The sequence below is a fragment of the Eriocheir sinensis genome, unplaced genomic scaffold (genome assembly GCF_024679095.1).
Source record: "Eriocheir sinensis breed Jianghai 21 unplaced genomic scaffold, ASM2467909v1 Scaffold1295, whole genome shotgun sequence".
Lineage (NCBI taxonomy): Eukaryota > Metazoa > Arthropoda > Malacostraca > Decapoda > Varunidae > Eriocheir > Eriocheir sinensis.
In genome coordinates, this window is record NW_026110623.1 from 71,980 (window position 1) to 84,303 (window position 12,324).

Sequence of the window (12,324 nt, forward strand, 5' to 3'; positions counted from 1 at the left end):
TTCAAACCGAGTCATCCGCCACTGGAACAATCTTCCCTCAGAAGTAGTAAATGCGAATACCATCAACTCCTTCAAATATAGAATCGACCGTCATTTCGCTGCGTCGGGAGTAAACTGAATAACGAGGGGCTTCCATCTGCTCCTCAATATCGAGGTGCTTTCATCTGCTCACCAAGCCCCAAGTGGCGGTCGAGCAGATTAAATCACCCAAGCGGGCGTCCTCGTAATGAGCCAATAGGCTTTCTGTTGCCTGCATTTCCATGTTTCCATGTTACTCCACCGGTGGTTTTTATCGGACAACAGTTCCCGTTCCGTGTTTTACAAGATGCAGCCCCCCCTCGTTCAGACGTCAGGGCTTCTTCTTCTTCTAATTATTATTATTATTATTATTATTATTATTATTATTATTATTATTATTATTGTTATTATTATTACTATAATTTTTATTGTTATTATTATTATTATTATTATTATTATTATTATTATTATTATTATTATTATTATTATTATAATTATCATTATCATTATTATTATCATTATTATTATTATTATTATTATTATTATTATTATTATTATAATTTTTATATTATATTATATATTATTATTATTATTATTATTATTATTATTATTATTATTATTATTATTATTATAATTTTTATATTATATTATATATTATTATTATTATTATTATTATTATTATTATTATTATTATTATCATTATAATTATTATAATTATTATTATTATTATTATTATTATTATTATTATTATTATTATTATTATTACTCCTACTATTATTCCACTACCACCATCATCAGCACGATAAAAAAAGGAAGAATATAAATAAAATTTCGGCATTTTCATATTTTATTCAGCTTTGTAAACGTGAAACATTTTGATGAGAAGAAACCAAAGAAAAAAACAGCTCATATGTGTCAGTGTGTGTGTGTGTGTGTGTGTGTGTGTGTGTTTGCCTAGTGTATGTGAGTGGTACTGGGGCATGGCTTGTAGAGGCCGTCGGTGCAGCACAGGGGTTCGGTGGACTCAAGATCATCATACAGCAGGGGACCGTGGCAGATGTTGCTGTACCCGTGCACCTGAAGAAAAAAATATACATAGCTACATACATACACACATACATCCATACATGCATTATAGCCCAGCATAGTTTGGCCCTTAAATACGATTTACATTGATTTTCATGGATGTTCAGACCACACTATCCCTAGACCAAAGTGAAATGACATCAAATCTAATGGGCACCAGACTGCATTTCTTCCTTAGCGACTATGAAGGTGAAGGAAGTGGCGGTCGAGTTTACTTTTACATTATGAGACCAGTGGTTTACGTAATACTTTGTAGGGGTGAAAGAGTGTAAGTACTGAATAACTCGCCGTAGCATACAGGACAGAAGTGTTAGAGGATTACTTAATACATTGTAGGGGTGAACACGATGAAACAAACTCATCCATGCACAAGTCGTGTGGCAAGTTTACGAAATCCTGTGCAGGGGTCGAAGAGTGAAGGTAGTGATCGACTCTTGCATCAATAAGTTGTAAATATGAGATGCTTACGTTATACTTCCTTGGGATGAAAACGTGAAGATGCTACTGCCATTAGTTAACTCTTGCATTAGTATACAGGACGAAAGTGTTTGATATTTACCTAATACCTTGTAGGGGTGAACAATATAAAAGTCCTGGTTAACTCTTGCATGCACTAGTATACAGGATGGAGGTGTGACAAGTTTACGAAATAGCCTACTGTGGAGGGGGTGAAAGAGTGAAGATATTAGCTAACAGGCATAAGTAAACTGGAAGCTTGAGAGACTGCCTTAGCTAGTGGGGCTGAAAGAAAGAAGATACTGGTTAACTAATATACAGGACGGAGATGTGACAAGTTCACGAAATACCGTGTGGGGGTGAAAGTGAAGATATTATATAGTTAACTTGCATTAGTAAGTAAGGGGAGACACCTGTTTACCAAGTTAACATGAACAGAGTAAGATGAAGCCGCACGCATACGTACCTTGTGGGGTCCGAAGTTTGAGAGTCCGTCGCCGACAATGTTGTTACAGAACTGCTGGCCCACAGTGATGCCGTCTGGAGTGGTAGCATCCAAGTTTCCGCTGCCCATCATCTTATGCCACTGTTTAATGAAAGTTGAGGGAAGATTAATCTTACACGTTGTTTTTTTCGTATTGTAAACTGTCTGTATCATTATTACTGCCACTTCTGTTGCTTATACTTATTTATTGTTTGTTGTTTATACTTTGAAACTTTTTTTTTCTTTTTTCCTCATCTTTTTAATATGCTGCTTCAGTCTACTACTACTACTACTACTACTACTACTACTACTACTACCCCATCACACACACACACACACACACACACACACACACACACTGCATCCTCCCCGACATACCTACCCCCCCCCCCCCCACCCCCACCCCACCCCACACACACACACACACACACACACACACACACACATCACTCCGTTTCGTAACTGGCTAAAACGCTGCGCTGCCAGGCTTCACAGCCTGACAGGGCGGCGGTTTGAGCCGTTGCCTTCTCGATATAGAGGAGGACTGATAGCTTGCTGGATTCTTTGCCGATGAGTCATCCAAGCAAGGCGGAGTGTCCCGCGCTCTCCAACTATGTTATTTTTTTTGTTTTAATGCATATTTTTTCTGTTATATATATTCTTTTTCTGTGATAAATACAGGTTTTCCAACATCAATATCTTTTAAACATCATCAAATTAGACCTAAAATAGAGGAGAATAAATAAGATATTGTATATGGAGAGGGAGAAATAATTATTCACATGAAAAATTATATAAATACATTGACAGTCGTAACTGGGTAGAATCCTATTATTTTGATTTGTCGTCGTTTCTAGATATCACTTTTGACATTCATAACGCTGTCGTTACAATTAGTACTGTATTCAACAAGCCGATCCTCTATCCCTATACTATTATAGGCAACTCAGTCACCTGTTATCCTGCAACTACAAGTTACATAGAGGCATTATAGAGTGCACCACCACTGAGTAGTGAATCTTAGTCTCACATTTCGAAGCCATATATTATAAACGTAAACTATTTCATTGCTATTATACGATTATATCTTCCTAAAAAAATATAACGATAAAATATACCATGGCTATTAAATGAGTAAATAATTTGTCCCAGGAACGGAGGTGATTTTTTGACCTATAACGCTTTGTATCGCTTCTTAGGTCCTCCTTCTCAACACTTCTATACTTCACACCATGCACTTAGTTACTTCGCAGTGCACACTCATACACTTCACCCTGAACCTAGGTGTTTTTCTGTTCTTTTCTTCCCTTGACTTTGCTTTTCTATTCCCTTTTGAAGTTTTGAGAGGGTTGTTGCATCCCCCTCACGCGTAGTTGCCACATACCAGGTGACTGAGCTGCCTAGTATCGGGATGGAGGATCGGCTCGTTGAATATAGTAATTGTTACGAAAGCGTTATGAATGTCAAAACGAAATGTTTAGAAACGATAACAAATCAAACTAATAGGAGTACCCAGCTACGACTGTCAATGTATTTATTTGATTTTTTTGTGTGAATATTTCTGCCTCTTCTTTTACTGTATCTTATTTATTTCCTCTTTTTTGTCTAATTTGACAATGTTTATGAGATATTAATGTTGGAAAACCTTTATTTATCACAATTTTTTTTCACAAAGATATGGAAAGATATATATAAAAAAAAAACATTTTATTGGAGAGCGCGGGACACACTCGGCCTTACTTGGATGACTCATAATTTGAGCTGTCAGGCCATCTCTATATCGAGACGGCAATGGTCGAGCCCGCTCAGGGCGGATTCTTTCCGTTAACTAGGAGTGGTTATTGTCCCCCCTTGAGGAAGGGGGATGGGCTGTGTGGTGGGTGAGGTCCTGGCAGTACCCATCGATCGACGATAAAGAGCACTTGCTCATGTCGGGAGTGTACCTGCTGGTGATTACGAGTCCACCACGTGATCAGGCCGTGGTGGTGGTGAATACACACACACACACACACACACACACACACACACACACACACTTACCGCATTCTGGCACACGGTCTTGCACTCGAGGACCTTTGAACAATCGGCGACGTGCTCGTGGGGGAATTCGTCCAGCTGCACCAGACCCCCGTGCCTGGTGGCGAAGACTCCGCAGTGACAGTGCACGGATCCCTCGGGTCCGTGGTCCCCGCTGGAGGGGGGAGAGGAAAAGGTGGGCAATGGCAAGGCAACATCAATACATCTTCTGTGGCAAAGTCAGTGGACCGACCTGGCTCTTAACACCGTCAAACCAACGCTAGGCGAGTGGAGCACCGCAAGCCGCTCCACTCGCCGCGACGAAATAGTCCTGAGCCGGGTGCGCATGAACTGCACCCGGTTCACACACCTGATCCCCTACATCAATAGAACATTTCCACCGATATGTCAGACTTGTGATGATTTACTGTCTATCAGTCACCCCATATTGCACTGCAGTAAATTTACCCGTGAACGCAGTCCACTGGTAAACTACTGCAGAGCGAGGGATATTCCCATCACCTTGGTCGCAGTTCTTGGTGACGGGAATCCGAGGTGACCGATATATTGATGCTTTTCTTAAGAGAGACCCGCTTGATCGACGAGATGTGACGACACTTTTTTTTTGTTCCTAATTTCTGTTATTATATATGAAATATATACATAGTATTATGGTAAACCTACATATATCTTATGTAAACAAATGTACTATTACTGTTGTGGTCCACGTGATAATCAGCACGTGAGACATATAAAATTGATATATATATATATATATATATATATATATATATATATATATATATATATATATATATATATATATATATATATATATATGTATTATCTCATTTTTATATGCTTGGTCTATTGCTGGGCCACACAGCCCTGTGTGTGTGAATGTGGTATTCATTCCTATGGATAGCTTTGGATAGGAAGAAGAAAACGAAGAAGGCGCGGAAGAGGAGGTGGGGAAGGACGAAGTGATAGTGAGGACGTGAAGACAGATAAAGAGAGAAGGAAGAGAAAAAAAATAAAGAAGAAGAAAGAGGAGGAGGAGGAGAAGAAGGGATGGAAGGATGTGTTGGTATATGGTTGTCAGATTATGTAACAACCTGCCTCATGGAAAAAAGACAAAAACACACGATGGGGTTGATGAAAAGAAAAAGAAGAAGAAACGTGAAGGGGGGATGGTGAAGAAAAGAAGAAAACAAAAAGGGGATGAAGAATATGACGATGAAAAAGACGTAGTAAAGATATAATAATAAAGCATTAAGCCTAACAAGAAAAAAAAGAAGGTAAGACGATGATTAGAAAAAAAATAATACGTAGAACAAAAACAAAATAATAATGATGATGATAATAATAATAGTAATAATAATAATAATAATGATAATAATAATAATAAGAAGAAGAAGAAAAAAAAAAAGCGATAATAATAATAATATTAATGATGATAATAATAATAATAATAATAATAATAATAATAATAATAATAATAATAATAATAATTATGATAATAATAATAATAATAATAATAATAATAATAATAATAATAATAATGATAGTAATAATAAGAAGAAAAACGATAATGATAATAATAAAAATATTAATGATAATAATAATAATAATAATATTAATAATAATAATAATAATAATAATAATAATAATAATAATAATAATAATAATAATGATAACAACAACAGTAATAATGATGAAGAGGAAGAGAGAAAAGACCGAAGTGTTAGGAAGAGAAAGGAAAATACGACAGGAGGAGGAGGAGGAGGGAGGTGTCTGGTGGCTGCCAGGAGGAAGGAAATAAGAAAGAGTGAACAAAAGGAAGAAGTGGACATGGAAACACGGGCAGCAGGAAGCCTGTTGGCTCACCACAAGGCTGCCCGCTCCAGAGCTTTGATCCGCTCGACAGGCACTTCACTGAATGCAGAGCAGGTGAAAGCACTTAGTACGTACGTTCATTTGACTCCTGTCGCCACGAGGCAACGGTCGATTTGTTTTATAAAAGAGTTGATGGTTTTCCACTTACTACTTCTGCAGGAAGGTTGTTCCAATTTCGGATGACTCGGTTTGAGAAGAAACTCATGCCAATGTCTGACTACATCGCCTCGCTTGAATAGGTAGACCGTTATTTCTAATTCTTGAGTTGACTGTAACTCAAAGAACTCAAAGAGTGATCGACGTTACTGAACTTTTTTAAGTACTTGAAGACATGAATGATATCTCCTTGTAAGCGTCTTTTCCAGCTCTCTCTCTCTCTCTCTCTCTCTCTCTCTCTCTCTCTCTCTCTCTCTCTCTCTCTCTCTCTCTCTCTCTCTCTCTCTCTCTCTCTCTCTCTCTCTCTCTCTCTCTCTCTCTCTCTCTCTCTCTGAGTTACCTTGAAAGCCACTCATTAATTGGGGACTCACAACATGGCTTCCGAAACAAAAGATCCTGCCTATCAAACCTATTAACCTTTTATAACGACCTCTTCACTGTTTATGACGTAACCAAATCACTGGACGTAGTCTATCTTGATTTCCAGAAAGCGTTTGATAAAGTCCCGCATCATAAATTACTTTACAAATTAAAGCAAATAGGTATTGACGGTCAGGTAAACCAATGGATCGCGAATTGGTTGAGCAACAGACAACAAAGAGTAGTGATTGACGGATTTAACTCAGAGTGGGCGCCGGTCACTAGTGGCGTCCCTCAGGGCTCGGTTCTTGGCCCAGCGCTCTTCATTATTTACATCAACGACGTGGATGTTAGACTCAATAACCGCATTAGTAAATTTGCAGACGACACAAAGATTGGTAACTCGGTTCTCACTGACGAAGACAGGCAAAGCCTCCAAGAGGATTTGCACAAAATTTCAGCTTGGTCGGATAGATGGGAGATGCCCTTTAACGTAAACAAGTGCCAGGTCCTTCAAGTTGGAACGAGGAATAAGAAGTTTGATTACGAAATGCGCGGCGTTAAACTCAAAAGCGTTCAATGCGTCAAGGACTTGGGGGTCAAAATAGCGTCAAAACTCAAATTCTCACAGCAATGCATCGATGCAGCAAATAAAGCGAACAGAATGTTGGGCTTCATTAAAAGAAACTTTTTATTCAAGAATAAAGATGTAATACTCCCGCTCTACAACAGTTTAGTCAGACCCCACTTGGAATATGCGGTACAGTTTTGGTCCCCCCACCATGCAAAGGATATTGCTAAATTAGAAGGTGTTCAGCGTCGGGCAACGAAAATGATCCCTTCCTTGCGCAACAAATCCTACGAAGAAAGGCTTTCTATCCTTAACATGTTCTCTCTTGAGAAACGTCGCCTCCGAGGAAAATTGATCGAATGTTTTAAAATACTTAATGGTTTCACGAATGTAGACAGATCAACATTGTTTATGATCGATGACAGTCTGCGCACGAGGAACAATGGCGTAAAACTCAGATGTAGACAAGTAAATTCAGATTGCACCAAATTTTTCTTCACCAACGTTGTAGTGCGAGAATGGAATAAGCTTCCACCATCAGTGGTCCAGTGTAACACGATTGACTCCTTCAAAAATAAGCTCGACCGTCACTTCCTTCAACTTAATATCAACTAGAGTAGAAATGCAACGTTTTGGAGTCTTCTGATTAATGTAAAATCACTTAGGTTTAAGGACAGACCACCAAGTCTGGACCATGGGGTCTGTGTGGTCTGATTTTCTATGTAAATCTATGTAAATCTCTCTCTCTCTCTCTCTCTCTCTCTCTCTCTCTCTCTCTCTCTCTCTCTCTCTCTCTCTCTCTCTCTCTCTCTCTCTCTCTCTCTCTCTCTCTCTCTCTCTCTCTCTTTTTTAAGGAGGTTGAGTCGCTCGGTTGAGTCAGTGTGTGTTAGTGTGTGTGTGTGTGCGCGCCAAAGTTTCACAGATCGCTACACTTATCGCCCTTAGGGGGCAGAGTTTCGCGGTGAAGACAAACAACTTGACACTCCTCGGACCTTGCTTGCTCTCGAAGGGCCGGTGTGTATGTGCTGACAGAGGAGCTGGTCTGCAAACCTGACTCCTTTCATTCACCTCGTCCATGAAATTATCTACTTCTTGAAGATGTCTATCGTATCGGCACTCACCATATGACTGCTAAACCTGTCCCACTCATCCACCACTATTCATAAACCAGCTCCATTCAGTGTCTTCAATGAATCTGGACTTGTCTCACAAATCCATTACTAGCAGAGTTATACCCGACTCTTATACCGCAAGAAGCTTATTGACATCACTCCTATTAATCAAACCCTTCGCCCATTTATGAACTTAATCAGTCTCCACGCTCACTTCGCCTTTTCAGAGCATATAGAGCTGGATGAATGCTTAAATCTAACTTTGTCGGTCAAGTCATAACATCCATGAATAGTTTTGTCATTCCTCTCAGCACAGACTCTAACACCACCTATCTTCAGCAACCATGAATCTTATAGGGACATATTCTTATACACATTGACACATTTGGCAAGGCTTTCGTAGGAATCGTAGGCATGCCAGTGGGTAGTTTAGTGACCCTGGTGGTACCTCGACAGAGCTTTCGTACTCATGAAAGTGAACAAACACTCACGAGAAGCCAGCCAATTCATCTTCTTTTAGGTCTGGAAAAAGGTGATGTGCGAGGCGGAATCGTCATAGAATACCGATTTATGAAATAATTGTCTTGTACTGGCACGCACCACATGACTGCCAAGGCTGTTCCTCCTCCAACACTCTGTAGGCGAGCCATTTCTTACTCATATCCTTATCCTTGTAGTTACCTGGCCAGGGCGAGGCAGGTGGCGAGGAGGAAGCTCATTAACCCCTTCATACTGGTGGTGGTGCTGGCTGTGGTGGTGTTGACAGTGGTGCTGGTGGAGCCGAGTCTGAGGACCTCCAAGCCCACCTCCAGCATTTATATTTCCTAGCGCTCCTCCTCGTCCTCCGCTTCTTCCTCCTCTTCCAGGAAGACTGTCTACCCCACCCCTCCTCCACCGCCCCCGCCCCAACTCTCCTATCTATACCCGGACTCTGCACACACGGCTTTCTTCACCTCCACCTCCTCCCCGTCCCTCCCTCTCCTTCCCTTTCTGCACACACTACCTCCTCCTCCTCCTCCTCCTTCCTCCTTCTCCTCCTCCTCCTTCACTCAACTATCCAATCTCCACCACCCTAAGATCCGTTATCCTCCTCCTCCTTTTCCTTCTTTTTTTTCTTCCTGTTCCTCCTCCTCCTCCACCTCCTCCTCCTCCTCCTCCTCCCCCGTCTCCTCCCTCACGTCCTCCACATGCCCTCTGGCGTCTGGAAAATCCTCACCGCCCAGGATCGAACACAGCAGGCTGCACCACCACCACTGCACCTCCCCCACCATCATCATCACCACTACCACCACCACTATCATCACCCCTCCCCCCTACACACACACACACACACACACACACACACACACACACACACACACACACACACACACACACACAAGTATGCACACATCACCATCACTACCAGGCAATCCTATACTCCCCCTCCCCACTACCACCACCAACAGCATCACTCACTACAGGCATTCCACAGCCTCTTCCACACCTGCAGAACCTGATTGGGCTGACACAGGTATCTTGCAGGTGTGTGTGTGAAGTCATCAAGGTTTGCTTGAAGGGGATTGAGTTGTTTTTGTGAATCTGTAACTTTCTTTGTTTCTTTCTTGGTAATGTTTTTTTTTTGTTTGTTTATTTCTTTGTGTCTGCTTCTTTTCACTTGTTTGAGGGAGTTCATTTTTTTCTGTTTTGTTTTGCGTTTTTTTTTTGTTTATCTTTTCTTTTTTGATGCTTTGTTTATTTCATGTTTATTTCCTTCTATTATTATTTTTGGGGGTAATTTCTTCTTATTTCCGTTCTTCCGTTTTTTTGTATGTTTTTTTCTTTTATTTTTTTGGGTAATTTCTTATTACTTTCGTTTTTCTGTTTTATTTTAAGTATGTTTTTTCCTTTTCTTTTTTGGGTAATTTCTTTTTATTTCCGTTTTTCCGTTTTTTTTTTTTGTATGTTTCTTTCATGTTTCCTTTTTATTCATCTTTATTATCACGTAAATTCTTTGTTTTCTCCTTTTTTTTTTACTGTTTCGCAATGTCTTCTTTTATTATTTTTTTTATTTTTTTCGTCTGTTTATTGTTTTCTTCCATTCTTTTACTGTTTTGTATGTTTTTTGTTATTTTTATTTATCTCTGTTTATTTGTGTATCTATAATTCTTTGTTTTCTTCATTCTTTATTGTATAGTATGTTATTTGTTCTTTTGTTGACCTTTCTTATTCATTTCATCTATTAATTCTTTGTTTTCTTCCATTGTTTCCTTCCATGTTATTTGTTCTTTTGTTGACCTTTCTTATTCATTTCATCTATTATTTTTTTGTTTTCTTCCATTTCCTTACTGTTTTGTGTTCTTATTTTTTATTTTATTTTTAGCAGTGAAAAGCATTGAAGAAGATACAGATTAAGAACCTTGCCTGATAACGAGACTTAAACACGAAAATATTCCTCCACCCGAAACTTCAAGTTTCATAGGAGCAGTGATTAGCGGGTTTTTTTTTTTAGACACTTTATTTTTGTTGCCCTTGAGCGGCTTCCTTTGTTGTAAAAAAAAAGAAAACAACGAAATAGGAGATAATTTATAATAACTCTTCCCTAGTACTCATTATCACTCGTACGATAACGACCGTCACGGAGGGGGAGGAGGGAAATCAAAAGGAAAGAAGGAAGAAGGGCATATTTGTTGCGCTTAGCCAGTGAACTCTATACCATGGACCGGAAACTTGCCCCAGCTCTGTCATTAAGCTGCGAATTTTGAAAATCAACCGCTTTGGTGCGAATCGCCATAACTCCCTTATTTCTGGGGCTACAAAAATGATTTTCGTATCAATCGACGCAAAAATGATAGGGCTATATTTTATAATAAAGGACACGGCTCAAAAACCGATTTGAAAGGGAAAAAACGAATGAATTTGCAAAAAACGACTCTGTAAAGACCCTATTATTGAGTTCCCAACCTTGAAACCCACTTTTTATGAGAATTTCATAAAACTATTTGCCAAATAATTTGGCCCTACCAATGTGCTTTCTAATATGATATATAACATTTCCTTTCTCCCTGTAGTTTCGTCGTTAGAGCTCGAAACTTAAACCCTTCTGAGAGCGATTTTGACGAACTCTAGACACTTTGGCGTTTTTGTCTAGTGTGCCATTGCTATTGCCTCTAAAAGGCTGTAATTTGGGATGTAGCCCCTCTTGGCAATGTAATTTGACCAGCTCGAAAGATTGTTTGATAGCTCCGTTTCAAGTTTGTCGTCGAGCCGTCACAAAATTGCCTGTTTTTCGGCCCTTTTGCCGCGATTTGGACACGTCCTAATTTTTTGCTTATAACTTTTTTTTATTTATTTACTGCTTTCCAATTTTTTTCTGATTATTAATCTGTATTAATAGAGCTTTCATTTGCCACCAAGCACGCCTTCCTAGCTTCAGTAATTTTTGCTCGAGCTTGACCGGAAGTCGCGACGAAAATTCGCTGAAACCGACTCATTTCACGCGCCGCGACGAAAAACCTTCCTGACGCCACAAAAATTAATATATATCTGCGTAAGAATTAAATGTATTATTCATTATTGTCCTTAAAAACTGTGCCTCCGTGCTGTCACCCTGCCTGGTCAAACTCTTTCGCCTTTGCCTGTCAACATCTACCTTTCCTTCTTACTGGAAGTATGCCTTCATACAGCCTGTGCCTAAGAAGGATGACCGCTCCAATCCCTCAAACTACCGTCCTATAGCTTTACTTTCTTGTCTATCTAAAGCTTTTGAATCAATCCTTAACCGGAAGATTCAAAAGCACCTTTCCACTTCTGACCTTCTATCTGATCGCCAGTATGGGTTCCGCAAGGGGCGTTCTACTGGTGATATCCTAGCCTTCTTAACTGACTCTTGGTCATCCTCTCTTAGCCGTTTCGGTGAAACCTTTGCTATTGCACTAGACATATCAAAAGCTTTTGATAGGGTCTGACACAAATCTTTGCTTTCCAAACTACCCTTCTACGGTTTCTATCCTTCTCTCTGTACCTTTATCTCCAGTTTCCTTTCTGACCGTTCTATTTCTGTTGTGGTAGACGGTCACTGTTCTTCCCCTAAATCTATTAACAGTGGTGTCCCACAGGGCTCTGTCCTATCTCCCACTCTTTTTCTGTTGTTCATTGATGATCTTCTTTCCAAAACGAACTGTCCCATC

General features: G+C 39.7%; 1 protein-coding gene across 1 annotated transcript; it reads right to left on the reverse strand.

Moving 5' to 3' along the window:
- Positions 1–935: 935 nt before the first annotated feature.
- LOC126989775 (uncharacterized) lies at positions 936–8,979 on the reverse strand. Its single transcript, XM_050848382.1, has 4 exons — positions 8,837–8,979; positions 4,085–4,235; positions 2,027–2,146; positions 936–1,095 (listed from the first exon to the last, which is right to left on the reverse strand). The coding sequence occupies exons 1-4, from the start codon at positions 8,968–8,970 to the stop codon at positions 973–975; spliced, it is 528 nt and encodes a 175-aa protein (XP_050704339.1). The 5' UTR covers positions 8,971–8,979; the 3' UTR covers positions 936–972.
- Between the last annotated feature and the right edge of the window lie 3,345 nt (positions 8,980–12,324).

What these genes read in the sequence shown, in the direction of transcription:
- LOC126989775 (XM_050848382.1), bottom strand. Translation starts at nt 8,970, where the DNA reads ATGCTGGAGGTGGGCTTGGAGGTCCTCAGACTCGGCTCCACCAGCACC. An exon ending in AGACCGTGTGCCAGAATGCG is followed by an intron (nt 2,147 to 4,084) that starts GTAAGTGTGTGT and finishes TTCATTAAACAG; the next exon opens with TGGCATAAGATGATGGGCAG. An exon ending in CAAACTTCGGACCCCACAAG is followed by an intron (nt 1,096 to 2,026) that starts GTACGTATGCGT and finishes TTTTTTCTTCAG; the next exon opens with GTGCACGGGTACAGCAACAT.